The sequence below is a fragment of the Microcaecilia unicolor genome, chromosome 2 (genome assembly GCF_901765095.1).
Source record: "Microcaecilia unicolor chromosome 2, aMicUni1.1, whole genome shotgun sequence".
In the NCBI taxonomy this organism is placed as follows: Eukaryota; Metazoa; Chordata; class Amphibia; order Gymnophiona; family Siphonopidae; genus Microcaecilia; species Microcaecilia unicolor.
In genome coordinates, this window is record NC_044032.1 from 104,331,172 (window position 1) to 104,351,575 (window position 20,404).

At 47.4% G+C, this 20,404-nt stretch overlaps 1 protein-coding gene across 1 annotated transcript in view; it reads left to right on the forward strand.

The window, feature by feature from the left end:
• Nucleotides 1–20,404, forward strand: part of KIF2A (kinesin family member 2A) — a 443,213-nt gene that overhangs the window by 168,555 nt on the left and 254,254 nt on the right. Inside the window, 1 exon segment of the mRNA XM_030193169.1 lies at nt 13,040–13,135. Coding sequence (XP_030049029.1) covers nt 13,040–13,135 — 96 coding nt within the window.

The window sequence follows — 20,404 nt, forward strand, 5'->3', positions numbered from 1 at the left end:
GAGTGAGCCTGGTTGCTAGGGATACCCCACTTGTGAGAACAAGCAGCCTGCTTGTTCTCAGAGAAAGCGAAGGTACTTACCTATAGCAGGTATTCTCTGAGGACAGCAGGCTGATTGTTCTCACAAACCCGCCCTCCTCCCCTTTGGAGGAGGAGTTGTTCTTGTTTTTATGCTTTTTGATTATATTAAAGAGGCACGCTTGCGCGGCGGTTGGGAAGTCGTTCGCACATGCGCGGCTCACGTTGCTCGCGTGACAGAACTCTCTGGAAATACTTTATTATTTTGCTTGCAAACATTTTCCCGATTCCTGGGCCGCCACAGATGTCGACCCACTTGTGAGAACAATCAGCCTGCTGTCCTCAGAGAATACCTGCTACAGGTAAGTATCTTCGCTTTTTTAGAGTAGGTGTACATTTTGTTCATTGGCATTTGTGCACTATTAGGGCTAGTTCTGGGAGCCAACTTGAAAAGGCACAAAGGGCTGTGGTGGAAACAAGATGGTGTCCGGAAGGGAACGCTAGCCAGACGGCTCGTCACCCGTTTTCCCTCAATCTTCAAAATTTATTACCTTGAGATGCCGAAGCGGAGGGGCAAGCAGCGGATGATTCCCTCCACAGCTGCTGTGGTTTCGGGACCGATGGACCGTTTTGCGATGCCTGTGAGAGGTACGGGGCAGGATTCCTCGCTGCAGGAGGGAGCGATGGGAGGTTCCTCGCTCCCTCAGCTTGAGGACGATATCTCCTTTAGCCCCGAACAGCGGAGCCCTCCGATGATGCCGGCAAGGGGTCTACAGCAGGGGCAGGAAGCACTCGGCGTCTCTGACCTGGAAGTGCATCCAGTAGAGGGAACTGCAGCAGACCAAGAATTGCCAGCTTTGGAAGCCGGAGGAAGAAGAACCAATGAATTGCTGGCTGGGAATCAGGAGCAGACATTGAAGAAAGATTTGACTGAGCTTGCTACATCTAGTAAGTCATTTTTGCCTTCTAAACCTGGGAATATAACTCTTGACTTGATATGGGAAGCCTTGGTAGGGCTTGAGAATTCTTTCTCACAGAAGATATCTCAGGTGCTACAAGCAACTCAATTGCCTTTGGAAAAAATTGAAACTTTAGAAAATAGAATGAGTAATACTGAGCAATCTTTATTGTCATATAATGAAACATTAAAAACCTCTCAACAAATACAAACTAATTTGATAAAAGAGAATATTATATTGCATCAAAAGACTGAAAATTTGGAAAATCAACTAAGAGCTAAAACTCTTAGGTTGATTAATTTTCCAAAAACTTCATTAATGGCTCCACTAATAATGTTCAAGAAATATTTATCGGACATTTTAAAGATTCCCGAACAAGCATATCCTCCAATTTCAAAAATTTACTATCTACCTCCATATAAAATTGAGAAACAAAAAGGTACAGTGGGCCAACAAGAACAAAGAGCTGATGCTTCATTTGACATAATGAATTTAACGCAATAATTTCAAAAAGAAGAAATGACGACGACTCCAGCAACATTGATTGTCTCTTTTGTGTTAGAACCCGACCGCGATTGGGTCCTTAAACAATTTTTCCGTCATAGAGATGAACTCTTTATGAATAATAAAATTAGAGTATTTCCAGATATTGCTAGAGCAACACAGAAGAGACGCCAAGCGTTTTTGAAGCTCCGTCCAAGGGTCCTACAGTTGGGAGGACTATTCTTGTTAAACTTTCCATGTAAATGCATGATAAAAGTTAGCTCAGTTAAATATATTTTCTATGACGCAATTCAATTAAGTAATTTTCTTGATTCTAAGTTTGCAGCTAATCCTAGTCAGCAAATGCAGGCTCTGTCTACATCTACTCCGTAAATAGGATAGTAACAGGCATATTATGTTCTCTTCCTTTTTTTTCTATCTTATGTATTAATGAGAATTAGTTTTCCTGGAATTTTACCTTGTTTCTCCTCTCAAATGGTGGACTTGAAATGGATGAGATAAAGTAATTTCTTTAGAATTTGAATTTCCTATGAAAATGATGTATAATTTCTTCCATTTTTTCCATTACAAGTGTTCTTGTAATAATTTGTTGAAACTTATAAATAAAAAAAAAAAAAAGAAAAGGCACAAAGGTATTTATGTTGCTTTTATAAAATATTCATTGCATGTATAGTCATAGTATTCCTAAAGGGCCCTGATATTCAGTTCTATTTAACCAGCCAAGAACAAGATAGCCGGTTATCTCTGCTGAATATTAGCTCTTAGTGGCTAGCCACTAACTAGCTAAGGTTTAACATTCAGCACTAATCCAGCTAAGTTGAATGGTTAAGGTAGGCCTGCTGTTTAAGTGGCCTATCATTAACTGCTATTAACTGGCTGGTGCTGAATATTCGCTTAGCCGGTTAAGTTGCTGTGGCCAAAACTTAAAATGGCTTTGCCTTAACGTGGCAACAGGTGAATAACTGGCTAGTGCTGAATATCACTTACCCGTTTAAGTTGCTGTGGACAAAACTGAAAATGGATATTCCTTAACATGGCAACTGATCAATCCTGGACAAGTGGGTTATGTTTGTTTACCAGCATGTGAAGATAGAGGACACAGTTGCACTGAGCCTTAAGCCCTGATGCTCAGTGTCACCTCCCAGTATACCTCTATCTCCAGCAGGTGGTGGATGCGTCTGATTGCTTCTTGATTTTTTTTTTGGGTTCAGTGGAGCTGGGGGTGTAGTGGGTGGCCAGTTTCACCTGCAGCAAGGCAATGTTGATCAGGGGAGAGCAGATCCCAGTGCTGCATCTGAGCAGAGAAGCCTCCGGGTGGACACTGGGTGAGTTTTCCTTGGTGGTGAGTACCAGTTCCCATGGTGGCTCCTTCAGAGACAGCTAAGCACTGTTCCTAGTGCAGGGTGCGAACGTTAGTGTCGGGGGTTTATTTTGCTTGCTCTGCTATGTCTGTTCAGTGACCGGAATAATCAGGAGCGGGTATCTCAGCTGCGACTCCAGTTGTGGCCCTTGGCTCCCCAGGTGATGTGCCGACTCCATTAGCAAGCATCACAGTTTTTCTGTCAGACGCTGCTAGCATGGGAAATGCAGCCATCTTGGTTTCCCACGTGCCTGTTGTGATGTCTCCCTTGCAGCAAGCAGTGCAACAGCAGGTGGCCTCTGAGATTTCTCTGTCATCAGAGCAAGGGGGTTTGGCTATGGTAGTGCAGCAGAAGGCAGTTTTCTTTTCTCCTGAGTCTGTGCTGCTTATGCACCAGGTCTTCCTTTTGAGGCGGTCTCAGCTCTTTGCCCATTCCTTTTGTGCCTTCTCCTTTCTCTCAGGATCCTTTCATTTGGATGTGTCTGCTTCTGGGGATTCCTTTGAGGATGGGGAGCTTCCATCTTGGGATGGGGATGATCCCTTGGTGGTGTGCTTGTTTCACAGGGAGGAACTGTCCTCGTTGATCACCAGGGTGCTTGATATTCTCTATATTTCACCTCTGTCCTCTCAGCCTGCCTCTGCGACCTTCAACCCCATCATTTCAGTCACAAAATGGTCTTCAAAGACCTCTCATATCCATTAGGCGATGCATGAAATGAAATGGAGCACTCCTGATTCTGGTTTTAAGGTTGCGCGCATTATGTCTCATCTGTACCTGTTGATGCCCGAGGAGCTGGAGTATTTTATGCTCCCTGTAGTGCACTCCTTGGTCACGTCCATGACTAAGAAGACCATAGTCCCTGTTCAAGGGGGTACGGCCCTTAGGGATATGCAGGACCGTAAAATTGAGGTGGCCTGAAGATGTCTTTAAGGTGGCAGCACTTGCGCTTTAGGCATCTGTGATGGGTTGTTATGCTGGTAGGGCATGCCTGATTGTGGTTCAGCAGTCTGTAGACTTCGCTGGGGGTCTTGACACTGACTCTGAACATTCCATTTCTGGAGGTGGGTTTGGCCTTCTTGGTGGATGGTCTTTATGACATTCTTCGGGTCTCAGCTAAGCATATGACTTTGATGGTCTTAGCCAGGCGGTCCTTATGGCTCCGCAGTTGGACGGCTGATGTATTTCCAAGTCCACTCTTACTAAGCTCCCCTTCAGGAGGAAGATTCTGTTTGGGGAGGACATGGAGACACTGGTCAAGGACTTAGGGGACTCTATGTCCCACCATCTGCTGGAGGACAAGCCAAGATCCTCCACTCATGCTCTCCTCTGAGCAGTCTTCTTTTTGGTGGGAACAAGAGGGCGAGTAGTCGGCCCTCTAGGGTGTCTATTGCCTCCCGGCTGTCCCAATGAAGGTGTCCCGGATCCCTCCTCAGAGGTCATCTGTCCAGCTTTCTCGAGGAGTGGACCTGCATCACGTTGGACCAGTGGGTACTGGAGGTCTTAAGGGACGGCTACAAGCTGAAATTCACCTACCCTATTGCCAATTTTTTTTTTCTTGGAGTCCTCATGTGGGGCTCTTGCCAAGAGGGCAACAGTCAGGGGCACCTTGGAGGGGGCTTCTGCGGCTGGGAGTTGTGGTTTAGTCCTGCGGTATGAGCTAGGTCTGGGAAGGTATTCCATCTACTTCTAGTTCTCAAGAAGGCGGGCTCCTTTTTGTCTGCTTTTGGACCTCAACTGTGTCAACGGGGCCCTAAGGGTAATGCTTTTCAGAGTGGAGACTCTCTGTGATTTCTTTGGTCTAGCTGGGAGAGTTTCTCACCTCCTTGAATTTCAAGAACACACAACATATAACATAGTAACATAGTAGATGACGGCAGAAAAAGACCTGCACGGTCCATCCAGTCTGCCCAACAAGACAACATATGTGTAAACCTTACCTTGATTTGTACCTGCCTTATTCAGGGCACAGACCGTACAAGTCTGCGCAGCAGTACTTCCCGCCTCCCAACCACCAGTCCCACCTCCCATCACCGGCTTTGGCACAGACCGTATAAGTCTGCTCTCCACTATCCTCGACTCCCAACCACCAACCCCTCTTCCCCCCACCTGCTCCGCCACCCAATTTCGGCTAGGCTTTTGAGGATCCCGATTTGGGCTCCTCATTGGCGATTTCTGCACTTTGCAGTCTTGGCCAGGCATTTTCAGTTCTATTCCCTGCCAATCAGCCTTGCCACGACTCACAGAACTTTCTCCAAGGTGATGGTGGTAGTGGTGGCCTTCCTCCACCGGCAGGGCATCAGGGTTCTTCCCAACTTGGACGACTGTTTGATCCAGGCTTTGTTGCATCAGGACAGCTTGGATGCTACTTTCAAGGTGGTGTCGCTGCTTCAGTCTTTGGGCTGGGTGATCAATCTTTCCAAGATTTATCTGGTTCCTTCTCAGTCGCTTGAGTACTTAGGGACCTGTTTTGACACCCTGGCGGGAAAGGTTTTCCTTCCCTCCTTCAGGTCTTGTGAGCTTCAGGTGCAGATATGGCAGCTGCTCAGCTTTCCTTCTTGGGCATGGGACTACATACAGGTGCTAGGTTTCGTGGCAGCGACTTTGGACATGGTGCCCTGGGCCTGGTCTCATATCTGGCGCTGGAGGCCTCCCTTCTTAGGTGTTGATCCCCGCTCCATCAGGACATTTTGGTCCAGTGGTCTCGTCAGGCGAGGGGCATGTCATGGTGGCTGGCTCCGGGCAACCCTAAGGAGAGCATGCCTCTGGTGGCTCCGGATTGTGGTTGTGGTCGGCGATGGAGGAGGCACCCTGGCCTATCAACTGTCTGGAACTCGAGGCAATTTGGAGTACTACATCTGCGGCCTGTCCAGGTCCTATCGGACAATGCAACTGCAGTTTCCTACATAAACAGGCAAAGGGGCACTTGGAGTGCCTCCTTAGCCTTGGAGACTCACCTTCTCTTGGGTGGAGAAGCACCTTCTGGATATCTTGGCGCACATTGCAGGATTTCTGAATACTCGGATGTATTTTCTCAGCCAGCACATGCTGGATGCAGCGAAGTCACACATTTGCTGATATAATCTCCAGGTGGGGTCTTCCCACTCTGGATCTCATGGCACAGAAGGACAACACCAAGCTCCTGCGTTTCTTCAGCCACTGGTGGCAGCCGGGCTCTCTGGGGGTGGATGCCCTGCTCCAATGGTGACCAACTGACTCTTTCCTCTATGTGTTTCCTCCCAGGTGGCCGTGGTATGCAGATCTTGTTCGTCTCCTCGTAAATGAGCCCCTTCCTCTCCCCTTGCAGGAGGGCCACCTTCATCAAGGGTCCATTCTGATGGACAACTCATTTCACTTTGGTCTTATGACTTGGCTATTGAGCAGTTGGGCTATCTGGAAGCGGTTATCACTGCTCTTTTGCAATCAAGGAAGCGGTTTACTTCTATGGCCTATGCTAGAGTGTGTAGACTTTTTGAGTTCTGGTGTAGTGAGCGAGCTTCATCTCCCTCATATTTTGGCTCTTCAGGAAGGTTTCAAGAAGAGCCTGGCCTTGAACTTGTTGAAGGTTCAGGGGGCATGTGAACAATTCCTTCACTGACTACTCCTTGTGAGGAGTTAATTGGTTGCAGCCTCTGTTCCAGCCCATCTGTCCTCATTGGGACCTTTAATTTGATCCTGAGGGATTTCAGGCATCTCCTTTTGAGCCACTTTGGGAGGCTACTTTGAGGGACGTTACTCTCAAGACCATCATTTTGTTGGCCATTGCTTCGGCCAGAAGGGTGTCTGAATTTCAGGCTGTTTCTTCTAGGGATCCTACGTCGGTGTTTACGGAAAGGGGGGGGGGGTTCTATCCATACTGTTTCCTCCTTTTTATCTAAGGTGGTTTCTTCCTTCATCTTAATCAGGCGCTGCTGCTTCTTCCTTCCTTTTGCAGGGTGGATTTTGGGTCTGATTTTTCCCACCTTGAGCTTCTGGATGTTCAGCATGCACTGCTGCCAGGTATTTGTGACCTGGATTGGCCACTGTTGGAAAGAGGATGCTAGGCTTGATAGACCTTTGGTCTTTCCCAGTATGGCAATACTTGTGTACTTATGTACAATACTTGTGTACTTATGTACCTGGACTTTTGATCATTCGCTAGTCCTAGAAAGAGCCAGGCGGCTTCTAAGGCCATGGTTTGTCTTTGGATTAGGGGGCGATTTCTTTGCTGTATGTCTCTTCTAGGAAACAGCCTCCAACGATATTCCGGGCCAATTCCTTTCAGGGGATGGCTACGTCATTTGTGGTGTCTAGGGTGGTCCCGTTGGCTGAGATTTGCAGATCTATTACCTGGTCTTTGGTGCATACTTTTGCTAGGCACTACTGCCTGGAAGTGGCGGTTCAGCGAGAGGCTTCCCTTGGGGCTTTAGTCCTCCTTGTGGACATTTCTGGTTCCCACCCTACATGAGGACTTCTTTTGTACTACTACTACTTATCATTTCTATAGCATCCCACTTGTCCTGGTTTGATCTGTGCGATGCTAAGGAAGGAGAAATTAGTTCTTACCAGATAATTTTCTGTCCTTTAGTGCAACAGATCAATCCAGGAACCCTCCCTTGGAATTTTCAGAGTATTGTTTTTTGGGTTCCCTAGGTTTCTCTGTTTGAATGTGGATATCGTAGTCCCAGTTGTTTGCACTCTTCTTGGCTTGGAGGCAGAGGAAAGAGACCCTTTTGGCAAGGGGCTGTTGGATTAGCTCCTTTTCCATTGCTTTATCGGTATACTTGGAGGTGACACTGAACAGGGAATAAAGCACAGTACAGCTTGTCCTCTATCTCCACCTGTTGGTAGACAAACATTACCCACTTGTCCTAGATTGATCTGTTACACTAAATGAAAGCAAATTATTCAGTAAGAACTAATTTTTCCTTTAATGTCTATCACCGGATACGGCCCAGCATTGAATATCTGAGGCCAGCAGCAGCTAACTGTACTGCTTGCCACCGGCTGAATATTGGGGGGAAACACAATTGAACTATTAAAAAAAAAAAAAAAACTTCCCCTATTAATACTAGTTTGTAGAGGCTAGATCATCAGAGATATGGCTAGTACCAAATGAGTTTTTGTCAGGTACTTAGTAGATATCCATATAAATGTAAATTATAAATTTCCCTTTATTAAATGTAAAATAGCAAAAAAAGACTTAGCTTTGAAAATCATAGGTAACCTCCCTCCAACATGATCATGTTTCACATAATGTTTGAAGGTCCCTGTAAACTGATTCAAAGGCTCTCAGCTTTAAATAATTTCTCTTTATACAGTAATGCGTAGCGCCAGTTCCCGCACCAGACTTAGCCTGCTGAAACCTGCAGTGTTCCCAAATGTGGGTGTCATATATAGAATCCAGGGGTATATACTAACATTTTCAGTATGAAAAAAACAATTACAGAAATATTCAAAATGTAATTAAGAATAAGAATCCAAATGCCTTGATTATATGTCTTCATGTCCTTTTTTTTTAGAAGACCCAAATTAGCTCCAGTTCAAAAAATTACCATAACAAGGCCTGTAATAAATTAGAGCAGAGCAGTGTCCAGTAACAGTAGTTGAGCCGTTTTGGAATGAAACACAGGCAAGAGGGTGGTTCTAAGTGCTCTAGAAGTGTCTGAGGTTTCAGGGGTCTGTGTCTGGTTGAGCACTTAGGTGAAGGTCTGTTGCGCTTTATCTAGAGAATGGACCCAGATGACTTTTGACCAATGGTCTGTAGACATGATTTGCCAAGGCTATGCTCTCAAATTAACACATCCCCTTTCCAAAGCTTTTATTGACTCCCCCTGCCAGTCCCAAGATAGAGAGAAGTGACCCAGTCAATTCTGGAATGCTTGCCCCACTTTGAGGCAGTGGTGCCAGTCCCGCCAAGGGAGTCGGGTCAGAGAAAGTACCATCTATTTCATAATTCCCAAGGATGAGTGTTCTTTTCATCCTGTCCTGAACCTAAAGCAGCTAAACAAGTCGTTTTGGGTTCCAGAGTTTCACAGAGATACCCAGTGCTCCGTTATAGTCACAGTGAATCAGGGGGGTTGACTTCTTTGGATCTCAGAAACATCTCCAATTTCCCATCTGGGTGGACCATCAAAGGTGTCTAAGGTTTACAGCCCTATGGGGACATTTCCAGTTTTGGACCCTTCCATTTGGCTTACCTACAGCCAAAAGACCTGTTCAAAGGTGATGGTTGCAGCAGTGCTTTGCAAGGAAGAGATTCTTATGCATCTCTGTCTCGATGATTGATTTGGCTGGTCCAGATGAAGTTTTTGGAAGAGAACAAAGCAACAATTGCCAGAGTGGTTCATCTTCTGCAGGAGCTGGGTTGGGTGATCATTTTTTTTTTTTAATGAGTAAGATGGTTCTTTTCCAATCCTTGGCATACCGGAGGACTCAGTTCAATACCAAGAGAGGGAAGGTGTTTGTCAGAAGAAGATACCCAAGTTGTTATCTCTGATCTAGGGATTACACTAGGCACCTTGGCCCAGGGCCTATAACTGCCTCCATGCCCTAAGGTTCAATGGTGATGGCATTGGATTTGGTACTTTGGGCCAGAACCCATACGAGGTACTTGAAGAGATCACGCCTATTGCAGTGATTGACACAGTATTGGGATTTCCTGGTCAGGTTATTACTTCAATGTGAAGCAAGGGCGGTGCTGGCATGGATCACAGTCACCACAGATAGTTGGGGAATGCATTAATGGTTGAGATGGCATAAGGAGGGTAAAGGCCAGCTGATTCATATTATAAGCCTCCCATTGGTTTGGGAGAGGGGTGTTATATGAACGAGCAGAAAGAGCCAGCATGTCCCCCAGGGGGTCAAGTTTCTTTTAGCCTGGGCAGAAAGACATCTTTCTATTAACAGCCCATATGCTGGAGTGGAGAACATTCAGGCAGATTTTCTAAGCAGAAATATGTTTGCTTCAGGAGAGTGATACTTCGCAGAATGGCATTCACCCTCATTCAGGAACGGGGAATGCTGTGAATGGGCCTAATGGTGACCAGGCACAATGCTTAGGTTCAAGGAAACCAGTGACTTAGGGCCTCAAATGCAAGTAAATGAGGATAATGAAATTAAAGATATTTCTGCAGTGTTTGAAGATTCACTGTTGGATGTCCAGAATAGAGCAACCTTATTGGTGTCATTTGTTTTTGAACAGAATTTAGAGTGCCGTCTTAAAAAAAAAAAAAAAAAAAAAAAAAAAATATATATATATATATATATATATATTTAATATTCACAAATGACTTCGTGGGGGAAAAATTGTGCCTATACTCAGATGTTACAAAGGTAACTCAGAATAAAAGAAAAGAATTTCTGGCCAAGCGTGCAGAAACTAAGTGTTGGGTACTACCTTCCTGTTGGCTTACCCATGCAAGTCCTTGGTTCACTATTTAGGGAGACGTATGCCTTTTTTGTTTCAGCACAATTGAGAGCTTTTTATGGACCTTAAGAAACTCTCTAGATGATATACGTTTACAAAGTGATTTGGCTGGATAGAATATATTGTAGTGGGGAATGTAAGTTTTGTGCTATTGCTTTTTTTTTTTCGTTTATTTTATTTTTCCAGTACAAATGGTGTAATTATTTGCAAAATTATATATATAAAAAAAAAGTAGAGCACATGCACAAATAAGACAAACATCAAGGTCATAATCTTCCAAGATACCCAAAGATGTGTTGTCATGCAGTCTGCTTTTTTAAAGGATCTGTTGTTTTTCTGCAGAGCCAGGGTCAACCCCAACAACATACTTATCTAGGTTGTGTACTGTCTGTCCAAGTTCTTGGGAACCTCTGGAGTTATCAGTTGACTGAATTTATTTATTTATTTATTGCATTTGTATCCCACATTTTCCCACCTCTTTGCAGGCTCAATGTGGCTTACAATATATCATGAATAATGGAAATATATAATGAAATAGACATTTAGTATTATGGAAAGAACTTGGATAGCATGATAATGAAAAAGCATGATATTAGTATAACAAGCAAGTATTATAAGACAGTACTGGATATGTTTGGAGGAGTTCACATTTGTTGATCTTTGTGGTATGCCTTGTTAAAGAGATGGGTCTGCAGTAGTTTGCAGAAATTAGTTAGTTCATAGATCGTTTTTAAGTTGTGCGGCAGCGCATTCCAGAATTGTGTACTCAAGTAGGAAAAGGTTGACGCATGCGTTAGTTTGTATTTTAGACCTTTACAATTGGGGAAATGAAGGTTGAGAAATGTACGGGATGATTTTTTTAGCGTTCCTGGGTGGTAAGTCTATCAGATCTGACATGTAGGCAGGGGCATCTCCATGAATAATTTTGTGAACTAGGGTACATATTTTGAATGTGATGCGTTCTTTAAGTGGGAGCCAGTGTATCTTTTCTCGTAGAGGTTTAGCACTTTCATATTTTGTTTTACCGAATATGAGTCTCGCTGCAGTGTTCTGGGCTGTCTGACGTTTCTTGATTATCTGCTCTTTGCAGCCAGCGTAGAGTGCGTTGCAATAGTCTAGATGGCTGAGTACCATTGATTGTACTAAGTTACGGAAGACGGTCCTTGGGAAGAACGGTTTTATTCTTTTTAATTGCCACATTGAGTGGAACATCTTCTTGGTTGTGTTTTTCGTGTGGTTTTCAAGTGTTAGGTGTTTATCAATGGTAACTCCAAGAATTTTTAGGGTGTCTGATATTGGAAGATTCAGTTTTGGTGTGTTAATGGTGGTGAATTTGTTCATGTTATGTGGAGAGGTGAGTATTAGGCATTGGGTTTTTTCTGCATTAAGTTTCAGCTGAAATGCATCCGCCCATGAATGCATGATATGTAGACTTTGGTTGATGTCATTGGAAATTTCCCTTAAATCTTGTTTAAATGGGATGTAGATCGTTACGTTGTCTGCGTATATGTATGGATTGAGGTTTTGGTTAGATAGTAGTTTGGCGAAGGGTATTATCATTAAGTTGAATAAGGTCGGTGAGAGGGGCGATCCCTGTGGAACTCCGCATTCAGGTATCCATGTGGCTGATTTAGTCGAATTAGATGTCACTTGATATGATCGTGTGGTTAGGAACCCTTTGAACCAATTGAGAACGTTACCTCCAATTCCGAAGTACTCGAGGATATGTAGTAGTATTCCATGATCCACCATGTCAAAGGCGCTGGACATGTCAAATTGTAGAAGTAGTATATTCTTGCCAGTTGTGATCATTTGTTTGAATTGTTCATTAGAGTAACTAGTACTGTTTCAGTGCTGTGGTTAGACCGAAATCCTGATTGGGAATCGTGCAGTATTGAGAATTTGTCTAAGTAGTTTGTAAGTTGTTTGGTGACCAACCCTTCCGTTATTTTGGTTATTAAGGGAATGGATGCTTCTGGTCTATAGTTGGTTAGTTCACTTGCACTTTTCTTTGCATCTTTGGGTATGGGGGAGAGTAGAATGTTTCCTTTCCCCTTCGGGAAGAGTCCGTTTTGTAACAAATAGTTCAAGTGGTTCGTAAGATCTACTATAAATTGTTGAGGGGCAGATGCCATTAGGTTGTTTGGGCATGTGTCTAATTTGCAATGTGATTTGGCAAATCTTTTGAGCGTTTGGGAAATGGGATCCTCCGATAGTATCTCGAAGTTGGTCCAGGTTCTGTCTGCTGGGTATGCACCAGGGTCTGGGTCTAGACAGTCAAGGAGTTAGGCATAATCGATGGTACTGACAGGTATTTTAAGTTGTAGTTGAACAATTATTTAGAACCCCCCGAGTCTTGGTGGTGCTTTCATACAGGAACATTGGGGATCTTGAGGGCTGCACAGGGCCCTATGTCAGACCAGTAGTTTTGGTCCTCCATCTGCTGGTAGAGGAGCATAAAACATATCTGGACTTGTCTGGAAGGAATCCATGAAAACAATTGACAGGTAAGGCCTAATTTCTCCATTTCACTGTGCAACTTTGGTTGGCACATCCTAAATAGTTTGACCTTTTGGTGTCTTGTTATTAATTACCTTTTAAGCTGAAGGTGAGGAGTATACTTGAGTGCATTTTGAATTGTATTTTTTTAGATGGCAGAATATAAAAAATGTACACGTGTAAAGACTTTTTAACAAAGAGCTGTATGATATGCTTCATTTTGATTTTGTTTGCTGAGACATTTTAACAGTATGATTTTTCATATTCTCTCCATTTTATTGTTTTATTTTTTAGGATGTTGATGCTACAAACCCAAATTATGAAATCATGTATATGATCAGAGATTTCCGGAGTAGTTTGGATTATCGACCACTGACCAATGCTGATCCAGTGAGTTGCCTCAGAACTTAGTAGTTATGTCTAAGTGCTATAATGTAACAGGTCCAGATTTTTTTTTTTTTTAAATAATACTGAAGTGCATTAGTACTTCAAACCAACATGAATTTATAAAATTGGTTAGAAAATCCATCTAGCAGTTTATCTAACTTAAGTAGTAACCTTTTTTTTTTTTTTTCGTTTATGGGACCAGCTATAGTGAAAGGCTTTTCCCATTTTGGAGACAATTTTCAAAGCCTGGAATAAATTTTCAAAGGTAATCTCCCTGCATGGTATACGTATTGAAAATTCTTGAGTGGGAAGTGCAGATCTTCTGCTCTTCTTTTTCAACCCTGCTTCCTTATCCTGCTAGATCAGTCCACATGAGTGAGTTATGCCCTCCAACCAGCACACGGAGGCAGAGAACTCGGACAATTCAGTGATTTGCTCAGTAGTGTAAGGAGTGGTGCAACCCTGGAACTTGCCAATATTTTCTGCTTCCAATAGATGATGTGGATGAACTCGTGCAGCAGGATGTGTCTCTTCACCCCAGTTCCTGTGGTGCAGTCTATGGTTTGCAGCCCCATGGTCAAGCTCCTGGTCGAGTGAACTCTCAGGAATTGGTCCACAGATCTTTGCCCTGATTGAGCCAGAGGGGATTTTCCCCTCAGGAGCCCCAAGCCTGTGGCTTTTTGAGAGGAGGAGACTGATGGAATTCCTGGAGAAGGGGGAATAAGGACTGATGGAGTTTACTTTCTCTGAGGACAAGCAGATAGTTGTATTCTGACATGTAGGTGACGTCATCCAACAGAGACTGGTGCAGACATTGCTTAGCATGTATTATTTAAAGTTCTAGCAGCGTCCCACCGCATATGCGCAGGTTCATCTGACTCTTCTGTGGAGCTAGGAGGGCTCGTTTCTATACCTTTCCCTGCTAAATCTTACTTATTTTCAGCCCTTCAGGCCTTCCTTCTATTTTTTTTTTTTGTGGCTCTTTAGGCTCGCTTAGTCCTGAGCACCTGCCTCAATTTGAGTCTTGCCCCTTTTTACTTTCAAGATTGAGGAGTTTAATTTGCCGTGATTCTTTTCTCAAAGTCTAAGAACACCTTAGTGGCTTCAAGAGGTGTGCCAATGTAATTGGGTGATTTCTATCACGGACCCACACAATTGCTGCATCTAGTGCCTAGGTCCTAACTACCAAAGACTGATCCTTGTTCTCTCTGTTTATAAATGCAGCTGAGGATACAGAAAGCATGTCTGGTCCAGCAGGATAAACATTTTTGTTTCTTTGAAAGCTTGTCCATCAACATCAGCACCAGAAGCATCGACCTCAATGGCTGCCCAGACTGCATTAACCACTGGGAGTGTTTTGGCATCAGGGAGGTATCTATCTCCCTTGACACTGGGCACTGATAGCAGACCCTGGGACAGGTCAGCATCAGACCTGACACCGAAGACATGTATGGGTTCGATGTCAGGACCGAGATGCCGAGTGTCTAGGGAAGCATAAGAAGCATTTGCATCGGTCCTCTTCGAAGCACAGTGCTGGGAGTGCTGGGTCATCGGAGTAGGTACCCAAGAAGCGCTGGCACCGAGAGGACCTCCCCCCCCCCCCCCCCCTTTAGTGGAGGTGCCAGTTCGCCAGTCTTCAGGCAAACGGGTTCCCGCTTCCAGTTTGACAATGACAATTCTTCAGGCTGCCTCTTAACCAGCTCCCCAGCCTTTGCTGATGCCTACCCTCTATGAACTGTAGTGTGCATTGTGCCCAGGGAGTAGCTAACATAGATGTTTAGCTACACTCCACTCAGGTATCGAGGGAACTAGCGCCAGCTGCATATCAGCCTCAGCCTGCAGAGCAGTCTTCAGTGCCGGCGCCTTGACAGGTATCGACCTCGACCCATGCAGCACCACCCTCAACATAGAGTGAGGAAGCTTCTCTGGAATCTGAGAGCAGGGCTGTACCTTGGCACCCTTTGGGGAGTGGGCATAGTCCCACTGAGCCCAGGGCTGAGATGCTATCAGTCCTGGACTACGAGTATCCTCCCGAGGAAAGGGTCACTGTTCCATTACAACCTATCCTGAAGGTTTTAGATATATAGAAGGTTTTAGATACATAGGAGCATGGGGTAATATGTGGATAAATAACAGGCTATACTGTAATGATGGGCTACATCTTTCTGTGATGGGGAAAAAGGATCCTTGGGGAGAAATTCAGACAGTATGTTTCTAGACATTTAAATTAGAGAGTGGGGGTGACAAAAGAAAACAAGGGAATTTGGAAAGTCACCCCCAGAATAAACATGATGGCAGAGGGAAAGGTCATGTAAATATAGAAAACCACCTAAACTCACTAAGCACATGGAAAGCAATGAGCCCAAATGCTCGTAGTCTAAGTAAAAATGTTCAAGGCTTGCAAGCCCTGATGTTTGAAGAAAACTTGGATATTGTTGCTATTACAGAGAAGTGATTCAACGATTCCCATGAATGGGATGTGACCATACCGGGCTATAATATTTTCTCCGAGGACAAGCAGGCTGCTTGTTCTCACTGATGGGTTGACGTCCTCGGCAGCCCCCTCCATCGGAAAGTTTACTAGCAAAGGCCTTTGCTAGTCCTCGCGCGCCCATGCGCACTGCGCATGCGCAGCCGTCTTCCCGCCCGAAACCGGCTCGAGCCGGCCAGTCTTCTTTCGTCCGCGCTCGGTACGGTCGTGTTACGCCGTTCGTGCCCCAGAGAGTCGACCTCGCGCGTCCTTTTCGACGTGTTTTTCGTGTATTTTCTTCTAAAAAACTTTGGGAAGCGCTCCGGAAGTGTTCCGGAAGACCCTGTCGGGTTTTCTGCCCTTCCCGTATTTTTCAAGTTTTGCCCCGTAAGTTTTCTTTCGTTGTCGGGGTAGGCCTAGTTTGGCCTCGGTCGAGATTTTTCTCCCTCTAAATTTGGTGCTTCAATTTTCGCCATTTCGGCTTTTGATTTCGCCGGCGTGATTTTTCCGCCCATGACATCGAAGCCTTCCAGCGGCTTCAAGAAGTGCACCCAGTGCGCCCGGGTAATCTCGCTCACTGATAGGCACTCTGCGTGTCTTCAGTGTCTAGGGGCCCAGCACCGCCCTCAGAACTGCAGTCTGTGTTCCCTGTTACAAAGGCGGACTCAGGTAGCGAGATTAGCCCAGTGGAACGTTTTGTTCTCGGGCTCTTCGTCGGCATCGGCACCGGAGGCATCGAGTGCATCGACGTCGTCAGCGTCCGGACCATCTCCCTTGGCTGCCGCTCCATCGACTGCATCGAGGCATCGGACCTCTGCATCGGCGCCGAGGCATCGGGCCACTGCATCGACGTCGGTGGTACCGAGACTTCGTCTGCTGATGTCGTCGGACGGAGGTGCATCGTCAGGAGTGCAGGTGAGGGCTGTCCATTCCCCTGCTGGTGGCGGTGAGCCTTCGGGTGGGTCTCCTCCTACCCTGAGGGCTCCTGCGGTACAGCCCCCCCGGGATCGACCCTCTTCGGTCTCGGCCCCGAGGAAGCGACGGATGGATTCTACGTCCTCCTCGTCGGTGCCGGGGAGTTCCGGTGACATGCTTCGGAAGAAGTCGAAGAAGCATCGACACCGGTCTCCTCCCCGTGTCGGCACCGAGAGCTCTGGGTCGCCGAGGGATTCGGCACCCAGTAGACATCGGCACCGAGAGGACCGCTCACCCTCTGTTCAGGAGGTGTCGATGCGCTCCACTCTGGACAGCCCGGAACAGCCTCCTCGCCCGGAACAGGTTCTGACGTCGACGCCTGCATCGACCTCTCAGCCTTTTTCTGCAGCCACTCTGAACGAGAGCCTCCGGGCCGTTCTCCCAGAGATTCTGGGAGAGCTGTTGCGCCCTACCCCTCCGGTACCGGCGGTGCTTGCGCCTCCGGTACCGTCGAGCGCGGCGCCGGCTGGCCCATCGCCCAGGTTGAGGTCCCCGACGTCGGTACCGCGTGCGGTGCCGACCGCGGCCACCTCCCAGGAAGGCTCCCCGACTACATCGGCGGAGGGAGCTTCGCCGATGCGGGCGAGGGAGTCTACCTCTCGACGCCCCCACCGTGGACGGGGTTCCACCGAGTCGAGCAGGGCGAGGTTGCAGACACAGGTCCGTGAACTTGTGTCTGACACCGAGGGTGAGGCCTCGTGGGAGGAAGAGGAAGATCCCAGATATTTCTCTGACGAGGAGTCTGAGGGTCTTCCGTCTGATCCCACTCCCTCTCCTGAGAGACAGCTTTCTCCTCCCGAGAGTCTGTCTTTTGCCTCCTTTGTCCGGGAGATGTCTACGGCCATCCCCTTCCCGGTGGTTGTGGAGGACGAGCCCAGGGCTGAAATGTTTGAGCTCCTGGACTATCCTTCTCCACCTAAGGAAGCGTCCACTGTTCCCTTGCACCATGTCCTGAAAAAGACATTGCTTGCGAACTGGACCAAGCCATTAACTAATCCCCACATTCCCAAGAAGATCGAGTCCCAGTACCGGATCCATGGGGACCCAGAGCTGATGCGCACTCAGTTGCCTCATGACTCTGGAGTTGTGGATTTGGCCCTAAAGAAGGCTAAGAGTTCTAGGGAACATGCTTCGGCGCCCCCGGGCAAGGACGCTAGAACCTTAGACTCCTTTGGGAGGAAGGCCTACCATTCCTCTATGCTCGTGTCCAAGATCCAGTCTTACCAGCTCTACACGAGCATACACATGCGGAACAATGTGCGGCAGTTGGCGGGCTTGGTTGATGCTCTTCCCCCTGAGCAAGCCAAGCCTTTTCAGGAGGTGGTCAGGCAGCTGAAGGCGTGCAGAAAATTCCTGGCCAGAGGAGTTTATGACACTTTTGATGTTGCGTCCAGGGCCGCTGCTCAAGGTGTGGTGATGCGCAGGCTCTCATGGCTGCGTGCCGCCGACCTGGAGAATAGAATCCAGCAGCGGATTGCGGACTCGCCTTGCCGTGCGGACAATATTTTTGGTGAAAAAGTCGAACAGGTGGTAGAGTCTCTCCACCAGCGGGACACCGCATTCGACAAATTCGCCCGCCGGCAGCCTTCAGCTTCTACCTCTACAGGTAGACGATTTTTCGGGGGAAGGAAGACTGTTCCCTACTCTTCTGGCAAGCGTAGGTACAATCCTCCTTCCCGACAGCCTGCGGCCCAGGCTAAGCCCCAGCGCGCTCGCTCTCGTCAGCAGCGTGCGCCTCAGCAAGGCCCCGCGGCTCCCCAGCAAAAGCAAGGGGCGAGCTTTTGACTGGCTCCAGCAGAGCATAGCCGACATCCAAGTGTCCGTGCCGGGCGACCTGCCAGTCGGAGGGAGGTTGAAAATTTTTCACCAAAGGTGGCCTCTCATAACCTCCGATCAGTGGGTTCTGCAAATAGTCCGGCAGGGGTACACCCTCAATTTGACCTCAAAACCTCCAAATTGTCCACCGGGAGCTCAGTCTTACAGCTTCCAGCACAAGAAGGTACTTGCAGAGGAACTCTCCGCCCTTCTCAGCACCAATGCGGTCGAGCCCGTGCCATCCGGGCAAGAAGGGCTGGGATTCTATTCCAGGTACTTCCTTGTGGAAAAGAAAACAGGGGGGATGCGTCCCATCCTAGACCTAAGGGCCCTGAACAAATTTATCGAAAAAGAAAAGTTCAGGATGCTTTCCCTGGGCACCCTTCTCCCCATGATTCAGCAAAACGATTGGCTATGCTCTCTGGACTTGAAGGATGCCTACACACACATCCCGATACTGCCAGCTCACAGACAGTATCTGCGATTTCAGTTGGGCACACGCCACTTCCAGTACTGTGTGCTACCCTTTGGGCTCGCCTCTGCGCCCAGGGTGTTCACCAAGTGCCTAGCTGTGGTAGCAGCGGCGCTTCGCAGGCTGGGGGTGCATGTGTTCCCATATCTCGACGATTGGCTGGTGAAGAACACATCCGAGGCAGGAGCCCTGCAGTCCATGCAGATGACTATTCGCCTACTGGAGCTACTGGGGTTTGTGATCAATTATCCAAAGTCCCACCTTCTCCCAGTGCAGAGACTCGAATTCATAGGAGCTCTGCTGGATTCTCGGACGGCTCGCGCCTATCTCCCAGAGACGAGAGCCAACAACTTGTTGTCCCTCGTCTCGCGGGTGCGAGCGTCCCAGCAGATCACAGCTCGGCAGATGTTGAGATTGCTGGGCCACATGGCCTCCACAGTACATGTGACTCCCATGGCCCGCCTTCACATGAGATCTGCTCAATGGACCCTAGCCTCCCAGTGGTATCAGGCCGCCGGGGGTCTAGAGGACGTGATCCACCTGTCCACGAGTTTTCTCAAATCCCTACATTGGTGGACGATTTGCTCCAATTTGACTCTGGGACGTCCCTTCCAAATTCCTCAGCCACAAAAGGTGCTGACCACGGATGCGTCCCTCCTGGGATGGGGAGCTCATGTCGATGGGCTTCACACCCAAGGAAGCTGGTCCCTCCAGGAACGCGATCTACAGATCAATCTTCTGGAGTTGCGAGCGATCTGGAACGCTCTGAAGGCTTTCAGAGATCGGCTGTCCCACCAAATTATCCAAATTCAGACAGACAACCAGGTTGCCATGTACTACGTCAACAAGCAGGGGGGCACCGGATCTCACCCCCTGTGTCAGGAAGCCGTCAGCATGTGGCTCTGGGCTCGCCGGAACGGCATGGTGCTCCAAGCCACATATCTGGCAGGCATAAACAACAGTCTGGCCGACAGGTTGAGCAGGATTATGCAACCTCACGAGTGGTCGCTCAATTCCCGAGTGGTGCGTCAGATCTTCCAAGAGTGGGGCACCCCCTTGGTGGATCTCTTTGCATCTCGAGCAAACCACAAAGTCCCTCAGTTCTGTTCCAGGCTTCAGGCCCACGGCAGACTGGCATCGGATGCCTTCCTCCTGGATTGGGGGGAGGGCCTGCTGTATGCTTATCCTCCCATCCCTCTGGTGGGGAAGACTTTGTTGAAACTCAAGCAAGACCGAGGCACCATGATTCTGATTGCTCCTTTTTGGCCGCGTCAGATCTGGTTCCCTCTTCTTCTGGAGTTATCCTCCGCAGAACCGTGGAGATTGGAGTGTTTTCCGACCCTCATCACGCAGGACGAAGGGGCTCTTCTGCATCCCAACCTCCAGTCTCTGGCTCTCACGGCCTGGATGTTGAGGGCGTAGACTTTGCCTCTTTGGGTCTGTCAGAGGGTGTCTCCCGCATCTTGCTTGCTTCCAGGAAAGACTCCACTAAGAAAAGTTACTTCTTTCATTGGAGGAGGTTTGCCGTCTGGTGTGACAG